General features: G+C 38.8%; 2 protein-coding genes across 2 annotated transcripts in view; both read right to left on the minus strand.

The window, feature by feature from the left end:
- The window catches only part of LOC107083382 (apoptosis regulator Bcl-2-like), a 42,119-nt gene extending 22,919 nt beyond the window's left edge, over positions 1-19,200 (minus strand). Inside the window, exon 1 of the mRNA XM_015372575.1 lies at positions 18,177-19,200. Coding sequence (XP_015228061.1) covers positions 18,177-18,722 — 546 coding nt within the window. The 5' untranslated portion in view covers positions 18,723-19,200. The remainder of the gene's footprint in view (positions 1-18,176) is intronic.
- Positions 19,201-20,512: 1,312 nt separating this feature from the next.
- Positions 20,513-23,714, minus strand: part of kdsr (3-ketodihydrosphingosine reductase) — a 9,590-nt gene continuing 6,388 nt past the window's right edge. The window contains exons 8-10 of the mRNA XM_015372591.1: positions 23,589-23,672; positions 23,394-23,495; positions 20,513-22,446 (exon numbers count right to left, since the gene is read on the minus strand). Of these exons, the coding sequence (XP_015228077.1) occupies positions 22,327-22,446; positions 23,394-23,495; positions 23,589-23,672 (306 nt within the window). The 3' untranslated portion in view covers positions 20,513-22,326. The remainder of the gene's footprint in view (positions 22,447-23,393; positions 23,496-23,588; positions 23,673-23,714) is intronic.

A 23,714-nucleotide genomic window follows, 5' to 3' on the forward strand; every position in this document is an offset into this window, starting at 1 on the left:
TTTGCTCTGTTGCCAAAAAAAAAAAAAAAAAAAAAAAAAAATCAACTGGGGGGTGGGGGTAATTATTTACACCAGACCTCCAACAATAAGGAAGAGAAACCTATTTACCATCATCTGGGTCTTGTCAGTTTTTTATTTATATTTTGGTCTTGGGAGAAGTGATGGAGGGCAGCAGGGCATGTATGGAGAGGAACCAATAATGGCATTCTGTTTGTTAATGGCCAGTGTTGTGGTTAGTTGCACTGGGAAATCCCAGTGGGTGTGTGTGTCAGTGTGTGAGTGGGTGTGTGCGCGCACAAGTTTGTGTTCTTGCACTAAGGCCGAATGGCACAGCTAACAGGAAGCTAGGCACCCCGGGGCCATCTGCTTGCTGCCATGGCTCACATGTCACCCTGTGACAACAGAGTATTATTGATTCACACCGCCACATCCGCTTCTGTGTTCACACACTGTGTGTGTATGTGATGTGTGGCTGTGTTTATGTGACCTTGCGGGGACACTGTCAGGCCAGTTACCTTGGAATACATGGGGACATACTGGTACATCAGGAAGTTCTCTTCTTGGAGTGGGAGTTGGGTTTAGGACTGAGTGTAGGTTAAGTTCAGGGCTAGCTATGTGTTGCTACTGGTTACACTAAGAAATTAACGCAAAATGAATGGAGGTTAATAGATAGTCCCTGTAAGGATAGTGGGACACAGCATGGGTGTGTGTGCATATATAGCTATTCTGTGGAGAGCAAATAATTGATTTGCACTATTACATCCGCTTCTGTGTTTGTCTCCCTCTATGAGTGTGTACTTTATAAACTTTAAAGGATTATTTTAATCAAATCTCAGAAATATATGTATTTCCACACCAGATTAGCAACTTTCCATGCAGACAATCCAATTTTCTACTTGATAGTGGAACCTGATTTTCATTTATTCAAAACCCCGACTCTATGAACACCATCATGAAAGTAAACAAACCCTCTTTTAATAGCAAGGGTTCATTTACCAAGAATAAATTTAAAATATAAAAACAATTAAGTTAATAGGTTACAATGGCATAAAAAAATAACAAATAATAAAATAAAGATATTTTAAAAAGTGAACATTCACTGCTACTTTGGGAGTAATAATTTTTCTCCATGGTCTTGATCTGCATAAAGCTAAAACTATGTTTTATTAAATGTTGCCTTTTGCATTGATGTGTTTTCTGAGTTCGTATTTCATCATCCTTATTTTTCCCTGCATCTTCTGATACTCTCCCGGATGTTTTGCAGGTGTGCGTTTCCAAACTCACATCATATGCTTCTAAGGGTGAACATAGCCTACTCTGGCAAACTTGTGATTTAACGCAAACTTTGTTTGTATTTTTCCATCAGCCCAGCCTTTCTCTTTTACAAAAATAAAGCCGGTTGTGTTGCATAGTCTCACCTCTGAGTGAACTTATTGGGACACAGTTCTCAGAAAACTAGTTCAGCATTACTTGACCTCCATACTGATCTGTACGGGTAATGTGACGTATAATATCACAGGCTTTTATACTACCACTTAAAACATTTCCCTTGAGCATATAATTGCAAACTGTAAATCTCATGGACATTAAAGCTTTAAACATTCATTTAATGTATTGCCTAGCAACACTGCTCCCCGTATACACTTAAGGATTTACTGTTCAAGAAGCTTCTTTGTTTTTAATAACACGATGAAGAGAAACCCCTTCTTTAATAGACCAATAGTGATTTCTCGCTTTCAACAAACATAATCATATGAAGAAAAAATATTTCTAGACCTATCAACTCTGCTCGTAATTTATTTTCTCTAAACTGTCCTTTGTAGATTAGTGCAAACCTATTGAGATAAGATTGGACTAAACAAATAAACAAAACAAAAAATACTGAAAATAAGTGAATAATAATCTATTCTATACCATGAGAGTTGAGAAATCAGCAAGGACTTTAAAAGCAGCCTTTGTTTTTGTGTCTCTGAGTATAGTTCAGCGATGCTGGACATCAGTGTACTAAATAATACAGTGTTATCGAAGCTAGAAAAAACCCCCAAACAAAACAAAGAAAACTTAGCCAAGCCAAATTAAACAATATGATCGTATATCAACAAAATGAAATGCCGACTGAGTGAACGTATGTGTTCAAGTGCTTCACATTAACAGCAGCTGAGTTGATATAAAAGAAAAACAGAAGAGAACACCCCTGATTTTCTGAGGAAATCGGGGATGTTCTCTAATCTTCCTCACTATCACTTTATTATCATCCTTTGCAGCTTGCCATCTCCACCTTCATGGCTATTCCCTCCTCTATTATTCTTCTCTCACACTTGGATCTTGTTCCCTTCTGATATTTTGCTGGGGTTTCTTGTTTTTTTTTCTCCAGAATCTCTCCTCCCAGTCTTCCGTTTTCTTTATTCTCCCCTGCTTTCCGGTCTTTTTCTACTTTGGCCTTTAGATGCTCCACTTCTTTCATATCCTGTTCTCTATTTACCTCTAATCTTCAATCAGCTCTCTCCCACCTTTTAAAAGTTTTTTTAAAGATTCTTTTCCTTCTTCATATTTGACTTCTCACTATGTCCTATTGCCTTTTCAAATTGTCCTCTTTACAATGACAACTGCTTCCCTGCCCACTGGTAGATGTGGATTTCTCTGGCCTGGGGGGAATTTTCCTCTCTACCAGGAGCTTGGTCACTTTAACCCTCAGAATATCTTTTTAATGATGCAGGTGCTTGTTTTCTTTGTCAACTTCCTCAAAGGTTTTTTCTTTCAGAGCAGACGTCAGTGAGAAGGTCTCTTTTTTACACACAACAAGTTCCATCTTAACACATTTTTTCAGGTGGTGGTTTTCTGCCAGCGATTTGTCCAAAAGGGCTGGTTAGACTCCAGCAGCAGTGTGTTGGAGTGAGCTTGCCGCAGATATTTTTGATTTGTGCCCATTATAGCATGGTCTGCGCTATGTTATTCCACGCCACAACGCAAGAGGGACAATCACAAACTACCTGTGGGTCTAAATATGGCCGAGGCAATGAGGAAGTTGGGGGCAAGTTTGTGCAACGATGGAGGGACATGAGGGAGAAAAAGAGCGGGGATCCAGGTGTAAAAAGGGTCCCAGCGTGCTCATGCACCTCGCTCTTCTAGTTGGTCCAATTTCACAAGTCGTTTTTCGCAATGGCATGCAGACAAGCATGCAGACAAAACAAGCCGGCAAGGTACCAAACAGGAAATACGCATAGCGTAGGGCGGATGTAGATTTGACCAATCTGAAGGCCTCCTGTCTGTGGCACTGTCTGAGGTCACCTACAATTTTGGAGAGGTGCACCAGAGTGTCTGCGCCCAGGGAAGAGGCCCATTTGCATTCACTGCGACACATGAAGATGACCTGGTTTCTGAGTATAAATCAGACCAAAATGAGTTCTTGAATCAGTTATTTCTCAGACTGAAGGATTGGGACATCATTTTCTTCTTCCTTGCTTGGATTTAACATTCAGTAATGTTGCTGTTCATAAAATGCTAAAGCAGGCGGCTCCTGTTCAAAATGCTTATTCACTGAACATGGTTTTAGGTTGCAAAATGTTCTTCTGTCAAAAAATGTGCTGCAGAGATAGACACCATGAGTTCTTGGAAGCTCTAGGTCCAGGAAATCTCCGCCACCATATGCTGTAAAAGCCCCTTCTTCAAATTGTTGCTATGGGTACAAGTTTTTTAGATGTCAGAGGTGATTTTGGGTTTTTATGGCTGCTGGTTCTTCCGCTTCGTCCTATCTGATAGAATGACCACAGCTGAGTATATTTATTTTAATAAAGGATATACAGCCAAACATAATTTTTTGTCTGTTTTTGTCAAATAAACTCATGACCTTAACATTGTTTCCACCCAAACCCATTTACCTTGGCAACTAATTAGGCAATACTGGTGGCAAAAGTTGAATAATCTGACAGGACGGTTCTGAATGCAACAAAAAACACATGTGATCACTCCAAGGGGTCATTTAGAAAGTCAGCTTAGCCTAACACTCTTGTTTTTTGACTGTTTAAGGAAGCTGTCTACCTGGATAGAACCCACACGTTCAGAGAGATAATGCAAATTCCACAAAAAATGAGGGATTTGACCATACCTGTCATGTTTTGGATATTAAAATATGGAAGATTTCACGACATCCACTATGAGCCGCCCGACCATCCCAGTCAAGCTCCAGTTTCCTTTATATATCTTAAGACAAGTGCACAAGAATCTAAAGTAAACACGTCAACCAATTGCAAACTACAATAAGGTGATCAGATTTTGACTTGCAATAGTTCCATTTAGAGTGGCAGATTAATGTTTTTCTTTGTATAATTTTATAATACAGTAAGATGGGAAATTTACAGGAAACTGCTTATATGGGAAGATGACAGGAAAGAAGGATGAAATATAGTAATTTTCCAGCTAAAACCAGAAACTTGACAGCTATGGATTTGAACCCAGAATCTAATCCGTCTTTGCTCTCCAGAAAAGAGTAGTCTTTGAAAAACCATGACTAATCACTTTCAATCGATTTAAATCGTTCTTATCTACACCGTACATATACAAAGTGAGACTATTAATAAATGAGTTATAAACAACGGGAACAGCGACAAACAGGGCAACCTGGGACCTGAGTATGTCTGATCCCCACCCTCAGTAAGGTGTGGAAAATTTCAAGGGATCAGGAAAGTCATGGAGTATAAACACTTTACTTGGGTCACTAAATCACCAAGAGAAAAACTAGATGCAATCCACATGCAAACATAGAGGAAAGCCATAAAGAAACCTACTGGTTCTCTTATCACAGACGTAAAATGTGCAGTTTGCTAACTTCCACTGGGACAAACAACCTTGGTAGGTCTTCTAAGATAAAAATAATGAGCAGCTAAGCCCAAAGTTATTCATAGCCCTGGAAGAATTTATTTTAATGTATGGTTTTATTTTTACCAGAATTTTTTGTCTTACTAGCAGTGTTATTAACTTTTCTGGAGTAGAGAGTTGCAGCCTGAATTTGTACGAGAATTGGGAGGAGCTAAAGATCAGGGTGTTGGTATAGAGGGTTTCCAACCTCAAAGACTTGAAGGTCATCGTCTCAGATAAAGGATCACTATTTCAGTAAAGAGTTTTCCTTTTATATCTAAGAAGACTATAGATTTCAACATGTTTGGATGAAATGCGCATCAATAAAACATGCTGTATTTTTTCTCTCACTTCTTTTACATGGTTTTATTCTCTTTAAAGTATACCAGTCACAATAACCTATTAAAAACAAGCATATTATTTGAATTAGGAATAATTTATACATTAAAACATATTGGGGTATGATAAGAATTTAGGGATACTTTGAGAGTTTCGTAAGAAATTCTCCAAATTTCAGATGGCAAACAATGTGTTTTGTTTGAGGAACACTGACCTGCTAAAAAAACAAAAATAAAAACTTTTGGCACTTTGTCCCAAAATGATCAACAATGGTTAGACAATGGGAGAAACAGTTTAACCTTGCCCTATATTGATATGCTGCACAATACAAGGGCGTGCCTTGTGGCAAAGTCAACTAGTGTCTCAGTAGGCTGCTCATTATCCAGCTTCAACCATGACAGGAACAGTGGAAAAAACTCTTTTATCTACCATCTGAAATGTACTCAGTGGGACCTTTTTTGCCATGCTGATCTGTGGGAGGTTTCTGATGTTAGCTCATCAAATAGCCTGGTGGTAAACAGGTCAGGTGTTTGTGTGCAACATGACAATTACAGGACCACACAGGAGAAGTGATGGTAATACCTCTATACTTAGAAGCCTCTCACATGTCCCTGCATTTTTCAAGGATCTGGAGTGTCACCTGATACTGAAAGTCACGTCTCTGGTATTAGTGTTTTGTTTTTTTAAGGGATGGGGTATGTGCACAAATATTTAGACGCTCCGAGCAGTCGGGTCAGAAAGTCACAGGTAAAGGGACTAAAAAAAAGACAGCATAATACATCATCCGAGGTGTGGAAAGACTTTATAGCTCCACTTGCAGAACATACATTTCTGCCTAGGTTCCATATATTATTCATCAGTGAGTGCTTTGAGTGGTACAGAGGGGCTTTTAAATAGCTCAGGCATGTGTGCTTTATAAAGATGGAAAGAAGAAGGCTATTTGACCAAAATACAAACAAAAAAAATAGAAAAAAATCATTTTCATACTACACCTGTCTAAAATCTTATCTAAGACCAGGAGTTAAAATTAAAGGGAACTTTATCCACACTTCAAATACTTATTGCATCAGCTAGCATTCCTTAAAGTACACTGCTAACTGAATAAAACTGCATAAACACTTCAGTGGGCACTCAGAAAGAAAACCTTCATTACCTCTACATTATTTATTTAGTCACCGTTCCCCAGCAGACATTCCTCCAGTTCTCCAGAGGAGGCCCAGAAATAAGCACACAACAGGATGGGGTGGAGGTTTCTCTGGGGAAAGGCTAGGTCATGGAAATCAAAAAGCACAACATCCCTGTATCAGTGGAATCGGTACAACACTGTGTTTTTGAGATAATCGAGCTGTTTTGGGTGTGTTTTCACACTTGGCAGCGATTTGTGCAGTTTTTGAACGTTTGTGAAACGCTCGGCATGTGGGGAATTGAGAAAGATGAAGCCCACGTGGCGCAGGAGCTCAAACCTCAGATGACGATGATTGGAAGAAATCAAGCTGGCTGTTTGACCCTTTGTTCCACTCAAAGGCAAGATCAAACACTGGATTTCATTCTAGACAGACAGCATGTCCCTATGCTTTAGAATCTGTTAAAACAATTTTTCAAGATAATTTAGTGTGACTAACTAAATTTCTGTCTTAAAAAATATTCTATTCATCTGTTTTCTGTAGTCGCTTTGTCCTGTTTAGGGTTGTGTGAGGGCTGAAGCCTATCGAAGCAATTTATGGGTGAGTGCTCATTCTTTTCAAATTGCCAAGACTACTGCCATATTGTTTCATAGCAGATGTTGACATATCCTAAAATACATCTTTGTTGGCTCCAAACATAAAGGACGAAGTGCATCTACAAAAACAAACAACAAAAAGTGCTGATATTTTTATAGAGAATTCATTTTTTGCTTTTGATGTGCTCTGGTTTAGAAGATAAATCTGTAAGTGGATGACCTTTACATGATTATTTGACTTGCAGGAGTTGAAAATCCAATGTTCTTTTCACACTCAAATTGCACCTATATGTACAGATAACTACCTGAATTACCATCTGAAGTATTTTGTTAGTAGGTCGACTGGTGTTGGGGCCACCTCAAGCATACAGCATACCGAAGTGAGTCAACTTTACATCTGCTGATAAACATCTAGGAGATATTTTATTGTGCTAATAAAGGATGCAATCTTTCTATTTGGGAAAATTAATAAATGCTAGTAAGGAAATGAAAATTTAATGATTTTGTGTAAAAGATAAAAGCCTAAACTTATATAACTGTTATTAAGATGACTGACAATGTATGCTGGTGAAGATTCTCAGTCATCCAGGTCATAGTCATTTGCAAAAAAAGAAAATTAAAAACAATCCCCTGAAATTTGTTTCCAAGTTTGAAGACGTTTCGCTTCCCATCCAGGAAGCTTTTTCAAACCATAATGTCAGGAATTGTGTTGAGTTTGAGGTTTTATACAGTAGCCCATCAAAACCTTGCTTTTGTTCTGAAAACATGCAAATTGAAACGAACGAAGGGGTCCTCCGCTTTGGAATGGGGGTCGTTTGGCTTCTTTTGTTAGCCTGTAATACCCCACACCTGTCTAAGTCTCTGAAAGGGGGGTCGTGAAAGGGGATTGTTGGCCTGGCTGAACGGGCAAGGTCCTGTATGCATTGTAAGGTTTTGAAAGCTGGAACCTGAGCCCACCCCCTCTATTTAAGGCTGGTTTTTCTTTCTTAACATAGATGACTTCCTTCAAGCCTCTCTCAAACCACCTATTTTCTATGTCCAAAGTGTGAACATTCTGGCCCTTAAAAGAATGTCCTTTGTCCATAAGATGTAGATGTACTGCAGAGTCTTGTCCAGAGAAGGTAGCTCTTCTGTGTTGGCCCATGCATCTGTAGAGAGGCTGTTTGTTTTCTCCAATATAAAGATAAGAGGATTCCTCACTGCATTGAACTGCAGACACCACTCTGCTCATCTTAGGCCTGGAGGTTTTGTCTTTAGGATGCACTAGTCTCTGTAAAGGGTATGTTTGGTTTGAAATGTACTGGGATTTTGTGTTTGGAGAAAATCCTTGAGTTTTTCAGCGACTCCAGCAACATAAGGGATGGTGATGTTTTTGCATGTAATCTTCTCACACTTAAATTCTGCTGCGTGTCTTTGATTTCTTTGCTGATTTGACAAATGCCCAGTTTGGGCATTCACATGTTTGAGGAGTATCTTTGATGCGTTTCTGTTCTTTGTACTTCCCTTCTGTTTTTGTAGGGACATGCTTGGACCGGTGTTGTAAGGTTCTGATGACTGAAAGTTTGGTTCCAATGGATGGTTTGAGTCAAAAAGAGATATCAGTCTGTGTGAGTGGATTTCCTTTACACTTGAATGTTGAGGTTTCCATCTCCTTCCATGCTCACCAAACAGTCCAGAAAAGGTACTGTAGCTTGTTGTTGTTGGTATCCTCTCTGGTGAATTTGATGCTGTGGTCAACCGAGTGCTTCCACTTCTTTTAGCTGGATTTTGACCAATGGCTTGGTAGTGTTACTCTGAAGGTGTCCAAATGTCTCTTTTCCATTTCCTCTGTGTAAAGATTGGCTACAATTGCTGAAAAGGGAGATCCCATGACTGACAATATACATGCATAGAACCTTCAGGGACATTCAGGCAACAGCAGTAGTGATGCATTTTCACACTTAAATTTAGCTCCAAACAAACTTTTTTTTTTCTTTTACATTCTTGATTATGACTTGAAACTGAGATTGAAACTATATAAGCCAGACGAATTTGGAAACATGTCCCATGAACTGATACTATTGAAACAGAACTTCTGGATTTCAGTTTCCAAAAACAAGGTTTCAAAAAGAGGTTACAGGACAAGAAATATATCTGTGCAGCAACAGGGTAACTTGATTAGTGACTTATGCCTGTAACAAATGAAAAGTTATAATGGAGGCATATAGGAAAATACCAACAATTGTTGTAAGAAAACAATAAACCATAGAAAAAGGAGCAGATGTAGATGTCTTTTTTCAGTATAATGATGTTGAACAATCCAGGAAATTAACTAATGACCTGAGGAGGTCCAAGCTGCAGTTCCTTTGTATGGTCTGGTGGGCAAAATGTCATTAGAATAGTGTTCATAAAAGTCAAATGGAAATTATTTGGTTCACAAGTTTTTTGGGTATGTCTTGATCAGCTTTGGATATCTAGGAATTGAAATCTTGACCATCCTTCTTTACAAAATAGCTGCAACAATGATACTGGGTAATGGGAACCTGTGGGGTATATTTATTTACTGTCAAAGAGTTTTAGTCGGATTTGGGTCTGCAGTGAGACTTTGTCATTCTAACCCATAAAGATGTTTTGATTCCAATCCTTCTAATAGATGCTGTTATGAGACACAAACCCAGACTCATGTCTCACTAATGTATCCCCTAACAGATTTTCCTTAAGGATTAGCTGCTATTTAGCTTCAATTATTTCCCCACAAACTCTGACCAGCTTCACTTCCACTATAGAAGTTCAGCTTCCTGGCAGTGAAATGCTGCCATCACATAAAAAAAAAAGGTAGAGCTTTGGTTTTGTCTCGCACAATGAAGCTTGCTGCAAAGTACAAATTTGTCAATTTTTTTGGTTTTCTTATAACATGGGTTTATAAAAGCCAAGGTTTGTGGTCTGCATGATGCTGGTGTTCACTTATGCTCTCTAACAAACCTTTCATGTCTTTCCTGGACAGTTTTGTTCATTCTGATATCGAATTATACACGAGCTGTTTACTAGTTAGGCAACTTCTGAATGACGCTGGTTACAGGGATTTCATTTAAAGATGTTAGGAAAAGAAGATGAACAGACACTTCTTGGCTGTAATAGAAATATTTAAAAGGTTAAATATGTTTTATTTATGAAAGTGTAAACTTACTTTAGATAAATCCCCACTGAAAGTCAAGGCAATCACTTCTGTGCTCTCGGGGCTTACAGTAAAGGGTTAACCCTGCTTTTGTATGCATTCCACACACAGAACTGTAGGCTGACACAAAAGCTCTTTATGCATCCAGCAGGTCTCTGGGAGATTTCTAGATTCCTGCTATTGGAAGGAGGTGCTCTTGACTGATTTAAAACAGCTATAGACCTGAGCAGCCTGCCTCTGTAGGAAACGTTTCTGAGGTTACAGTTGCTGAGCTGATGGGTGTAAACACAGTGGCAGATGGTGAGTGGCCGGGGCCTGTGCTGCAATGGGGTACCGCACAGGGGGGAAATCTTGGCTCCCTCTTGCCACATTGAGCTCTCTTGGGGCATAGAGCCTCTTTTAGTAAAGCTGAAAACCCAAATCAAACTGAGCTGAAAAAAAACAACAACAACAAAACTGTCAGAATCTCCAAGCACAGCACTGGAAACATACACTGACACTAACTTGATTTCTGGGTGGGGGAAAAGCTCTAAATACTATTAACATCATAAGCAATTGTTTCGTTCTCAGCTCGGATGGGTATAAAGAAGAATACAAAGTGCATCCTACTAATGGCAGGACCAGACTGATAAACTGACTTTGACAGTTTGCAGGGGGAGAAGAGACGTTCAGAGCAGATAGATCAGTCATGACTCAGAGAGCTCATTACACTGGAAAACACAAGTCTTCAGATGTAGCCTGCCTTTCATTGTCTTTTCTTTTTAAAGGAAAAAAGTTCAAAGCCCAGCTTGGTATCACCTAGAACAATTCATCGCTGCAGCCTTTATTAATATTGACTCGTGTTAAACAGACTGTCTCTGCAGCTCTGCAAAAAAAGATATTAGCTTGGATTTTTATATTTCTACCCTTCCTCATGTGCTTCTTTTATGATTTATTCTGTTTGGGTTTCGTCTCTCCTCTCCCAGCACATCACCTATATAGAGATTAACGACTTCCTCTCTGTCCCACATAGCCTCAACAATGGGGTGCAGCCAGAGGGCCTCTATACCATAGCAACATGCGGGTCCCACCCACCAGTGAGCAGATCGCTGCTCAGGGAATCCCCCACAGGATGGACCCAACCCAAGCGCATATTGTCTACCCTTAACATATGAACACAGAAAAATACCTGCAAAACAGGGAATTTAAAAGGAAGAAAAAGGCAACCTGGACAGAAAAAGACACCTGATTATGGCAGTTATGGTAAAAAGAAAACATCTAAACACATAGACCTGCTAATGTATTCCAACCCATTGAAGATTTTGAAACTATGATGTGTTATGGTGGATTTTATGAGATAGGAACATAAAGGAAAAATGTCCCAAGATTATAAATTATTTTAACAATAAAAACCTAAAAATGCTACATTTGTTTACTTTGCTTCCCTTTAATTAATCATCAGTCGAATCCAAGCATATCTGCAAAGATGTCTGTTAGAGAAAATCAGGACAAAATGAAACAGGCTTATAAATGAATGGCTCACACCGGTCAGGGCTAATGTGTTAATGTCAAAACCACGTTATAAAGCAACATCCAAAGCTCTGATAATCTCATGAGCTAGGAAAGGAGACCATTAATCACTGACTTAGCATATAAACCGAAGGAGAAAATGTATCTCAGATCAGGTGAAAGTATATATAAAGAGTTCAACAATCAGAGATTCTCTCCACACATCCGGCCTTTAAGGAAGATTAGACAAAATAAAGAAAGAAAGTAACAAGAAGTCCTATTTGACATTTGCCACAATAATTTGGAAGAGAGTGGGCTGGTCAGATGATGCTTTTTGGCAAACCTGGCAGAGACAACCCCAAATATTTGTATCCGTAACCACAGCAAAAGGTAGTTTTACAAATAAATAATTTAGGGGTCTGAACATATATTTGTGTTTGTAAAGAATAATGCAGTAACATATCCTTTTTCTTCCACTTGACGATTACACACTACTGTGTGTTTGTTAATCAGAAAATATCCCACTAAAAGATGTCCCAATGTACCAAAATGTGAGAAACCTTGAATGGGTTGCAGCAAGGAAACAACATCTCAATATGCAATACATAAATAGTCAGTGTAGTAGAACCATCCATTAATAGAATTTCCTTCGGTGTGGCAGAAATCTAAGATAGGAGAATAAAAATACCTCTCCTCCAGACAATCATTGTGTTTGTCTGTCCATGTTTAATGTTTAATGTTGTGTTTATTCATACACAAGATCAGCAATTTGATGTATCTTAGTAGAGAAAGGCCAGAAAAGAAACAAATTTACATCATGTCCCAACATCAGTATTGAGCAATTTCCCATTGGGAACTGCCATGTTTTTCTTAATCTGAGCTTTTTACTGTTAACTGTTGTGAAACTGCTGTTTTCCTCTTAAAGCCCCTTTTGGTTACTAGCTGTTTCAATGTGTGTGTGTGTGTGTATCTGTCCAGCCATCAGATTGAGGACCGTTTCCAATTTCACCATCAAATTGAGGACCAGTTGTTGCAAAGTGAGGACATTTTGCCAGTCCTCACATGTTATTTTGCTATTGGTAGGGTTTAGGGCCAAGGTGTCAGTTGGTTAGGGTTAGGGTGAGGTATTCATTGGTAATGGTTAGGTTTAAGGTTAGTTTTAGGGTTAGGGACTAGAAAGGGTTGAAAATGATTGAAAATCAATGGAAGTCAATGGGAATCAACACATAGTCCTCACTACGATGGCAGAACGAGTATGCGTGTGTGTGCTTGTCCCCGCAGCCAGTTAAACATCTCGGGTCAAGCATGTAATTTTAAGACCTGGATGATGTCGCCGGCTGCTTTGTTCAATCACTCTGTATTTACTGCCTTTAAATAAACACAGGTGTACAGGCTGAGCTTTAAATTGGATGGTGCAATTTCCCTTAAACCAAAAGTTTAATTTGCAACCAAACATTCGGGACCAAAACAGGGACCCTGTTTCACATCCTGGGGTGTGGGAAGTAATCGGGGGCAGAATTGGAGCAATTTCACCCTCAGCTGGGTTCAGCAAATACAGTGAGTGCTTTGTCACCTCTAAGGGACACAATTTGGTTGAATGAAAGGTACATTTGACTCACCCCTGTGGGCAGACTCAACAACTATTAGCGGCTATTCCTATTTTTGAGGATTTTTCCATTAAATCCCTCATAAGAGAGTTACTGGAAGTTGTTTTAACACCTAATTTATATTTTTAAGGCGTCTTAATTCATTGATTAGTCCCACACCTTTATTTGTGGAAGCTGGTAAACAAAAACCCACACTTTCTACATATAGTAACTCATCAGACATCGTCTGTGACCATAAGTACAACCTGACTAAACAAGTATTTAAACGTGTTTACTGAATGCCTTCATTGTTTGGAAGATGTATAAACTCTGTAAATGCAGCAAAAACACATAAGTACACAGTTCACCTGACAGATGGCACTGAGTGGCAATTAGGTCGACCCCTCCTAGCAGAGCCCGACATCAGATTAAACATAAGCACATTGGCTTCAACACATCCCCCTGGAAGCTTTCACATTAAAACCAAGTGGATGCCAGATTATTTTCTAGCAGTGGAAGCCATTGTTCTGCCCACATTGTGACTGATGTCACATCCTTTTTCCGCTGGGGGATGTTTAAAAATATCTTCCAAAAAAAAAAAAAAAAAACGTAATCAGGCTGTAATTTTAAACAGCTGATTTTATGACTTACCACGCCACAGAACTAATACATGCTTCATTATTTAGCGGTTTGGTCTTGAGATATCCTCTGTGAAACATCTGATAAACTCTGCAACTAGCAACACTGGTTCTTTTCAGATAAAAATGTCAAAATATTTCTAATCAAAGTTGAATATTTAGCTTACTGCAAACTGGCTGCATGATTTGTCTGTTGAAATAATTGAAAGATATTATTAGAGAAAGCAGCTGGATAAGCTGCTCAGGAAGGCCAGCTCTCTGAATGGATGCCATCTAGACTAATAGCAAGAGGTGGGAAACTAAAAGATCTTAACTAAATTAACATTTCTATTGGATAATGTCTCCCACCCCATGTGTGAAGCTGTTGCTGAACTGCAGATCTCCTTTAGCGACAGACTGCTGCACCCTAAATACACCAGGGAGCGTTATCACAGATCCTTCCTCCCAGCAGCTGGAAGACTTTATAATCATCACCGTTACCATCAAATTCAGTTAGTTGTTAAATTCATGCTGATTTTTGCACAGTTTTTGTTTTTTTATTTCTTTATTGTCCCATAGTTTTCTCTATTGTGGCAAAATAATGGGATTTTTATTCTATTCTATTCTATTCTGAAAAGGGGAGATTGAGGCGTCCATTTTTTTTCACCTAAATAGTGAAGGACAAATTTTGAGGATGATGATGTTCAGATTTTAGACTGAGAGGAGAGATTTCAAAGACGAGTGACAGAAGCCATCTTTGTCCACAGGTATTCAAAACTGCAATGAAGGGGTCCGTTTCAGCCTTTAAACATCCATAACGATGAAATTCATTAAAAAGAAGTTACAAAAGCAAAATGATAAGGATTCAGGTGTACATGTAAACAACTAACATCAAACAATAGGTCGACTATTTGCAGCCAACTTGGAACACTCCAATTTGGTCGGGCCTCCATATGCTTTAAAAAAGCAACAGACAAACTCCAGGTTTATACCCAATTCGAGTCTCCAGGATGGACAAAGAATATTTGATACGAGTCAAAACACATTCACAAGAACTGAGGAAAAGTCTGGTTGCTTTCAATCAAAGTCTGTTGTAGGAATCGGATAATTAAGAATATGCACAGCCATCTAGTTTAAGATGTTAGACTGAGGCAGCATGAAAAAATTTGATTTCCTGATGAGATATATGGTTTTGAAGTTGATCATAACCAGATATCTATCGATGCCAAGTCCCAATTGCAACATAGAAGAAGCCTTGAAATAAGAAACTGTCAGGTGTGAAATAATAGAGAAAATATAACAAATAGGTAAAAATTCTATATATATGGAGAGTCGGAATTTGCAAACTTTATCAGGAGCACAGAGTGTGTCTCAGTTACTAAAGGTAATGTGTAGCCAAAGCAAGCACCTCAGGAATTTCCCAGCATCACAGGCATTCAAATGAATCCAAATTCACATCAGCATTGATCTTTCTAGGAAGTCAAACTATCTTCAGTCAAAAATATCCAGGATCAGTTTTTTTTTCTCTTTTTTATTCCCCAAGAGTAAGATAAAGCTTTCCAAACGGCAACCATAGGACTTGATTTAAAAAAACAAACAAAAAAACGAAATAATCCTGTGGATTAAAGGTTGCTACTGTCTTTCCCACTCCTGCAGAAGCAGACATACAGTCGTCTCCACCCAGCTGTAAAACACAGACTATGATGACCTGGATTACTGTACAGTGGGCACAGACTCCAGAGAGTGTAGGCTGCCGTCTATGCAGCTTGGTCTGCTCTAGGCTTTAAGACGCTGGGCTACAAAAAAAAAGAAAAGAAAACCTCGATGCACAACAGAAGACTGCATGTTAAACACAGGGGCTTCAGATTAGCTCTCTGTTCCTGCAGGGCCCTCTCTCTGCTGCCTGCCTTTGATATTTGGCAAAACCTGTCACCTCCAGGGGCAAGGCAGACACAAGGGGAATGTTAAACGGTCCTATCCTTTGAGATGAAACATTCGATATGAATCATTGATGCCTCTCATCTTCACCCTCTCTCTTTCTCTCACACACAGACATATATACTCATCCCATTTATCATAGCTTCCAGCCGATATAACTATGCAGCGTAAATTTCATGTCCTTATAATGAGTACCTATGCTAATTAGAGGCTAATTTATTACAGTTTGGTATAATGGCTGCACAGAATTTACACAATTACACACCAAATCTGCAGGACAGTTTCGAGAGCATGCTGACAAAACTGAAATTAAAAGCTTCCACTAGATGTATATGTGAATGTGTGCAGATCCACACATGCAGGTAAACATTTAGAGGGTTTATCTGCCCTTTAGTGGTGCTCTGACAATCAAATATTGTCAGTCATGCCCAGAGGCTTTAACACGTTAACCAGCAGCTTGCAGTGTGCTGACATGTGTCCGATGCTCTTTATCCTGAAGAAAAACTATTCTAATGCATCACATGTTAACATGCAACTGCAGAGAGAGGGGGTGGTAAAGGTTCTTGACCATTTGCTCCTGATGGCTTAAGTATTTTCTTTTAAACACTTTTTTTTTAAACTATTTTTGTTTTAAATTTTTTTATATTTTCTTGGTTTTATAGTGTCATTACGCAAGCTATTATAGCAATTACAGATAAGAGAAAAATAAGCAATGTATTTACATCTCTAAACTTAATATTCATTAAAAAAAGCATGCTTTTTCAATTTAATTGAATTCAAAATTATGCATACAAGTGCAAACAGCCACTGTTTGAGGCAGGTGTCCAAGATAAAGCCTGAGACTGTTTAAAATCTTTAACATTTTCCATGATTTTACCACCTGGTGACTTAAGTAGTGTAATGGGGTTTTTTGGTGGGTGGGGGGAGATTTGAATATTCAGCTGTAAATATCCTGCTCATAACTGGTCCCTGAAGTCACCTTTTTAAGGATTCCCAAAAGCACCATTCTACAACCATTCATTTTTCTTTGTACCACAAGTATTTACTTTCACTCTTTAGGCCGAAGTTTATATATAGTACAGGTAACCATGAGCACATTTCAATAACAGTAATGTAATAATTTAACTTTATTTCATATATCTCATTTTAATGATTTGCATTTTGGTCACTGTGCAATTTCATGTTATTTCCTACCCAACTTTTTCAAATGCAAGATTTAAATCTAATGCAAATCTCTGTGGCGTTTAGCACATTGTAGTTTGATGACAGTGACCCACTTTCATGTTAAACACTGGATGGTTATCAGCTTTACTTATCTTGTGCACTAGTGTCAGTTTTATCCCCTGATCTATGATTAACTCTTGATTTTTTTTATATTTTCCAGAACCATTTTAAGCCTTAATAGTTCATAAAGCAGAACTTATGGAAACAGCAGTTTACCCTTTATAGGGCATTCAGTGAAAGCCTTTAAACATCTAAATTTCAAGCAAAAAGTACACTGCAAAAAAACTGAAATCTAAGTAAGTCAGTTTTTCTTAAAATAAGTGCATTTTTCTTGAGCTGAGCAGGTAAGTGAGATACTTTGCAAATGGAATAAGAAAATTTACATTTAAAATAAGGGGGAAAAATGCAGTCTCCTATTTCAAGAGCATAATATCAAATAATCTGATTTTAAGGATAAAAATGCTCCCTTGTCTGAGAGATTTTCTTACTTACCTACTCAAATTAAGGGTAAATACACTTATCTTAAGACATTTCAAAAAATTTAAAGATCCTTTTTGTAGTGTGTTATTGGAATCCAGGACGAGAAATTATTACCTTTCTAACATTAAAAAAATATGTATATTTTGATGGCATAAATGAATGTCAATGTAATTGCAAGAAACGCCAACTTGCCCGTATATATTAAGAAAAATAACAAAAGTGCTTCTATCAGAAATTCATGAAAAACACTCAGAGTAAAATAAATGGCTCCATTTGTAAGGCGTATGCAAGTGATCAAAAATGGTAACTTGTCCTATAAAGGGTTAACCTTTACTTACACTTAAATACTAGACATACAGGAAAAGCAAACTGTTTCATTCTTTAAGAACAAGATTTGACTTCCCTAAATTCTCTTCTGCTTCCTGACAGCTGCCTGTCAGTCATCAGAGGGCGGGGTTATGAGCAGGGAGGGGGGGTGTGGACCTCAAACCTCACACTGATTGGTCAGGGAAACTTAACAGTCAACTCAGCCGTCCAATCAGCTGCGCTATTTGAAGGAGGTGCCTGCGTTTAGATGCGTCACACGCACGTCTTTCAGGATCATTTTATTAATGACCGACCTCACGTGTACTTTCGGTTCTGAACCGTAAATAAGTAGCAGAACGCCCAGTTTGATCCGAGTCCCCAAAACCCGGGTTTAACCCCCCTTTCATTTTGATCCAAAACAGGATCTTTACGCCCCGTTACCACCGCAGAGCAAACGGAATGAAACCTACCCATCCCCCGTTATCCTGTATCCAGCTGTCAAGGGTTCCATTTAAATATTCCGTCATCCACTCCGCGATGTTGTCCACCTGGGAGAGCATCTCCTCCTTGGACGCGCACTCCACGCACACCGTGCTGCCGAACTCGAAGAAAGCGATAATCCGACCCCAGTTCACGCCGTCCCGGAACAGTTCGTCTATGACTTCGGCGAACCTCGTCCTCGCCGTGTCCCTGGTGAGGTAAAGCTGCTGGGACATTTCCACGAAGTCCAACTGGTAGAGTCTCTCCAGTTCGTCCCCGGCGTCGCGCAGGACCCGGTGGATGTCCGCGCGCGGGTCGGAGCCGGAGAGCCGCCTGCAGAGGCGGCGGGGGTCGCTGTCGCTTTGGGGCCCCGCTCCAGCATCGCGGCAGCGCCGAACTAAAGTGGGCGAATGGTCCCCTAACCCTCCGTTATCAGCGGCTCCATCCTCCCCGTTAAATTCCCAAACGTATCCCCTCTTGGAGAGTTTATGGAAGATGTAGTTTTCCACAATATTGCGGTTGCAGTCGTTCGCCATTCCTAAATGCGACACTTTAGAAATCAGAGCCTTTCCTAAATAGGATGCATTGTGGTCCAAATGGAGTGGTACTGTAGGGCGCACAGGGAAAGATCATCCAACCCTGCGCTAAGGCTGAGCGCAATTAATTAATCCTCTGCAAGGGGAAGAAAAAGATGAAACAAACTAAGAAAAATCTATCGGAGAGAAACAAAAAATGCGATTTAGGTTTAAAACCGTCTTCTTTTCCCGAATCCTTGCAGGGAGAACTGCTGGGGAGAGAAATTCAATATGCGGAAGAAGCTGAAGTAGTTGAGCTTGTTCCCAGGCGCAGAGGAGCAGCGACTGGAGATGGATGAATGAAAGGCAAAGTTGCGCGCGTCTGAAGGGGTTTTCCTCCGCGGTTCAGCAGATATCCACCCCTCTGCAAGCCGAGCGGAGGCCGGGCTGAGAGTCAGACAAGGTCGGACTGGGTCCTCGGAGCTGCGGCTCCTCATTATCAGCATCAGCAGCTCCAGCCCACAGTGGGTTGCGTTTGCTGACGTCAGCTTAGAGACTCCCAGATAAAAAAAAAAAACAAAAAACTAATCAATACTTCTAACTAAATGCTCTGTAGATGTGTTCTGTATTAAAAAAAAAAAAACAACAATAACTAAGATCATATATATATATTACTTTTTTAAGATGAGTTAGAAAAATTGTTCAACCTTTTTGTCCATATTTCATTCGCCCCCTTGTGGCTGGAAGAGTTCACAACAACTTAGCCCTTATACCCTGGAAGAATAGAATAGAATATAATAGAAAATCCCTTTATTGTCCCACAATGGAAAATTTATGATGATCACAGCAACAAAAAACATTATAAAAATGGTCACATAAATATGGACCTTAGAATAGTGGGCCTATTTTTATCTTTCCTCATTTTGTCATAAGCATAAACTTTAATTTCCAAATTTGTTGCAGGACTGGTTAAATACAATCTGGTTTGGAAAGGGGAGTTGGTAGATTTTAAATATACCAAGTTAGTAGAGAAACATCTTCATTTGGTCTAAATAGAGGCTGTGGGCAACTTCTCAAATTTCATTTGTAAATTACATTAAATGCATTAAAGTTGGGGAGGGGGCCATGTATTTTAATGGGAGCACAAAAAGAAACAAAAGTTCCTGGTTTGATGCAATAAGAGAACCAAAGAGACATTTGGAGCCCTGGAAACCTCAGATCTACAAATAAAATCCATGATCCTGTCCCCGTATGATCAAAACTTAAGGCGCAACAACTTCATTTTTAAATCATCAATTAAACTGTAAATATAAAAAACAAATTAACTTTCAACTTTCAGTTTCAGCACATATAATGTATTCATCATACATTTGTTTTGTATTATATCTTTGGTAAAGGGGCCATAAAAGAAGACCAGGACTAATTCAACAGGACCAAAAAGACTAATGAGTGCCAGGTTTGTTTTAACAAAATGTGAAAAAGTTTTAAATGTTTTTAAATTTTAGGAAGCCCCTACAGACCTATTTCTTCATTTCTTTTCCAACATGTTGGACTGAAGTATTGTTGTGGCGGTCAGATCCAAAAAGAGACATTTATTTCAATCCATTTTTTATTTTATCATGTAAGAAAATAAGACATAAGAACGTTCCACTTTTGAAAACTTCTTTCAATGGCACACAAGGTGAAGGTGTTAAATCATTTTGGCAGGAAAAAAAAAAGCAAGGTAGAGTGCAGAATGACTTTCAATTTGTTAAACTCATTAGTAACATAACACTACTGAGTAGCTGGGGAGACAATAGCTTCGGGTTTTCGTCAAATGTTCAAACATACTGTAAGCATAGGCTACATTTGCATAGCTTAAAGGTGTTCAAACAAAACTGCTTTTTATAAGCTACATGTTCCACTATGTGTTGCTACCTAAAATGAGAACTTCAGAAAAGCCATAAATGCGCAATAATGAAATGATTTTCAAGTGCAGAAAAGTGCCTTTAAATCAATATCAAATGAGAACATCATCAAACAAGAGTCACCCATCCCCACTTTCATATATTTGATTATATAAGGCTTCTTTCATTGTGAAAACACTAGAAAACGATTAAACACAGAGGAAAAACAGTTATAAAGCCAACAGAAATACCTCACACTGTTTTCATAGCTTCTGACTGATCTATTGTCACCTCTTAAGGCTTAGAATGGGTCAGGCAGCACTACTCTGGTACAACTCAAGCTATGACCACCAGAGCAGCAACATCGAGTTAGAGATTTTGGCATTCAAATATATCTAAAAATAATAATCCAAAAGCCACATTTGAATGTTGACATTAAAGTACATTCGGGTGAAAATTGGCTAAAGGAAGACTACTATGTACTACTTTAGTCTCTGTATACAAAGGAGTAGGAAAGATAGATTTTTCTAGGCGCGACAGAAACAGAATCAACCGAGACATCTGGTCCAAAAATCACACTCTAGTCTGTCTCATCTAGATTTAGTTTAAAAGAAAAAAAGAAATCTCTTTGCTGTCAGTGGACCTAAAGAGGCGCGACTCGAACCAGCGAGTCATGCCTTGCCCTGACTCGACACCATCCCGACAGACAGTGAATTTTGACAGTACAAAAACAAAATAATCAGTGATGCAGTGTATGAGTGTGTGCAGGTGAAAAGTGAAATCATGTGCTGGCTTTTTTACTTTGTGGCTTCGACACTCAGGAAATGCTTATTTCTAAAGCTGGAATGATAAAAGACGTAGAGTCTTAATAATAGAGACAAATCAAATGGCTTTTCCATCCCTCTCTGGGTTGGCTCAGTCACAGTAGAAACACATTCATGCACACGTTTCACCTACAGTTACTTTGGGTCTCCCCATCGCTGCATTTACAGGAAAGGATTGTTTTTGTTTTTTTTTTACATTTGCAAAAAAAAAAAAAAAAAAAAAAAAAAAAAAAAACTTTCCGATATCAATAAAGAATACAGTTATATCACTTCACAGCTTAGTACACACAAAGGACACAAAGACAAAACATCCCACAGCATTAAAAACAACATGTTTCCAGTCAGAGGTCATTCGGTCAGAAAGGGGAGGTGCTTTGCCTGCAAAGACTTGAGGTACAAAACCCATTCAATGAAAAAATTCTCAGTAAAAACAGGTTCTTCAGTAATATAACGCAAGAAAATGACTGAAAATGAAAGTTTACCTTATGTTTTTAATCATAGTCCTGGGTGGAAAGGAATTTGAAGCCATTTTGGGAACAACTAGTCCAGCTGTCTGCTGCTTTGCTCTACTGCTTCTCTAAGCATGGAGAGAAAAGCAGGAGTCTGAAACTGTCTAATCTTCAAAGGGATCACCTACAAGAAAAACTGTCATGTTTAGTCTGCCCTTATTCCCCTCCATTCACAGCCACATTAAAGTCATTCTGTGTTCTAAGAGGACAGAGGATGTCAAACCAAACCTTTAAAGGGTAAGTGATGTCATCAGAAAGTAAACATTACGCTCATTTTTTTTTTCCTTGTTAAAGTTGATATCAAGCGTTGGACTTGGATTCCACCCAGCTGTGTATATTTGTGAAGATGTAGGAAGGAGCTGCAGAGGAGCAGCAGAACTGGGCTGTGAGGACTTTAAGGCTGATGTTACTCCCTCTTGTCGGCTGCTTTCGATTGCTCTCTCTGAATCATGCAGCGCCGCACGATGCTGTCAAAACTCCCCAGGTAGAAGAGGGCGATGGTCCGAAACAATCCCATTGTGACGATCTGTGGGAAAGTTTCAATTATAGCCAAAAAGGTACAAAAAACTTAAGTAGGTAATGTCTTAAACAAGCATTTCAATGGCAAATTAAATTGAAGGAAAAACAGCAACTTTGGGAGGACTGAGAGGCATAGCTCATTCAAGTGTTTCGCCTAAGCTGATAAGAAAAAAAGGTTCAACTGTTACTCATTGTCCCAAGCCCTACTAGTTAAACTAAAGGTTAGATTTAATTTGAAAATATCAGCTCCAAAACCTGAAGGAAGAGCAAAAAGCCACAGAATCCAGTTTGCTTTGAGGTTCAGTGAGATTAGATCCTTAGTGAGATTAGTGGGAAAGCGGGACTCACCCCAAGATCAACTCTTTCTTTTTTAAAAGAAATAAATATTTCAACTGGAACTATATGGTGCTATTTTAATGTTACTATTCATTTTGAACTTTACTGTGAGCTCTTTTATAGTTATACAATATTTGTTTCAAAACTGTTTTATTGCTGCCCCAAGAGGTTAAACAGTCGGGGTTTAACCACATCTAAGCTAGATGCCTAAATTAACCCATTAAAGCCTGAACCAGGAAATAATTGACAGAAGATTCTAATTTTCCAAAATTAGAATTGTCATAGAACTTTGTGACAAATAAAATAACTATATGAATTTGGTAAAAACATTAAATTACATTATTTATGTGCATCAATTTTGATATATTACACATTTCTATACAATCTTTTATATGTTTTCTGTTCACTAAATGTGTCTCATTATGTAAGTAAGGGTTTCAAGAACCAAAACATCCCACTGATGATGCAGAGGTTTCAAAATCTCCTGTGTCAAATATAATACACTTGGCTTTAAATGGTTAAGGTAAGCACTCTTCCCCATTTAGCCTTAACTTTGCAGCTGTAGTCTTTTAGTCTATTCTGAGTTTCTGTGCTGCACATGTGCATTTTCATCTGTACCTGCTGGAGACCTTCTGTGATGGAGGTAACAGGTGACATTCCACAGGTAAGAGCTGATAGCATGTAACCATCTGGGCCAACTGAGCTGTTAAAGTTCCCTTGCTGCAAAGACAACAAGAAAAGATACTTGAAAAACAGGAGACAATAATGATAAAAAAATAAATAAAAAAAAAACAGTAGAAAGGCTCTTCCTACCACAGCATCCTTGACAAGGATTTTTGCCACTTGGTCTGGCTGCCAAACTCCAGAGGTTTCAGAGATTAACTTGGTCTCTAAAGGCTTAGGGGAAGAAAAATGAAAGTTAAAGGCTAATTATTGTAG

Source organism: Cyprinodon variegatus, unplaced genomic scaffold, assembly GCF_000732505.1.
Source record: "Cyprinodon variegatus isolate N-32 unplaced genomic scaffold, C_variegatus-1.0 Scaffold73, whole genome shotgun sequence".
NCBI classification, from domain to species: Eukaryota; Metazoa; Chordata; class Actinopteri; order Cyprinodontiformes; family Cyprinodontidae; genus Cyprinodon; species Cyprinodon variegatus.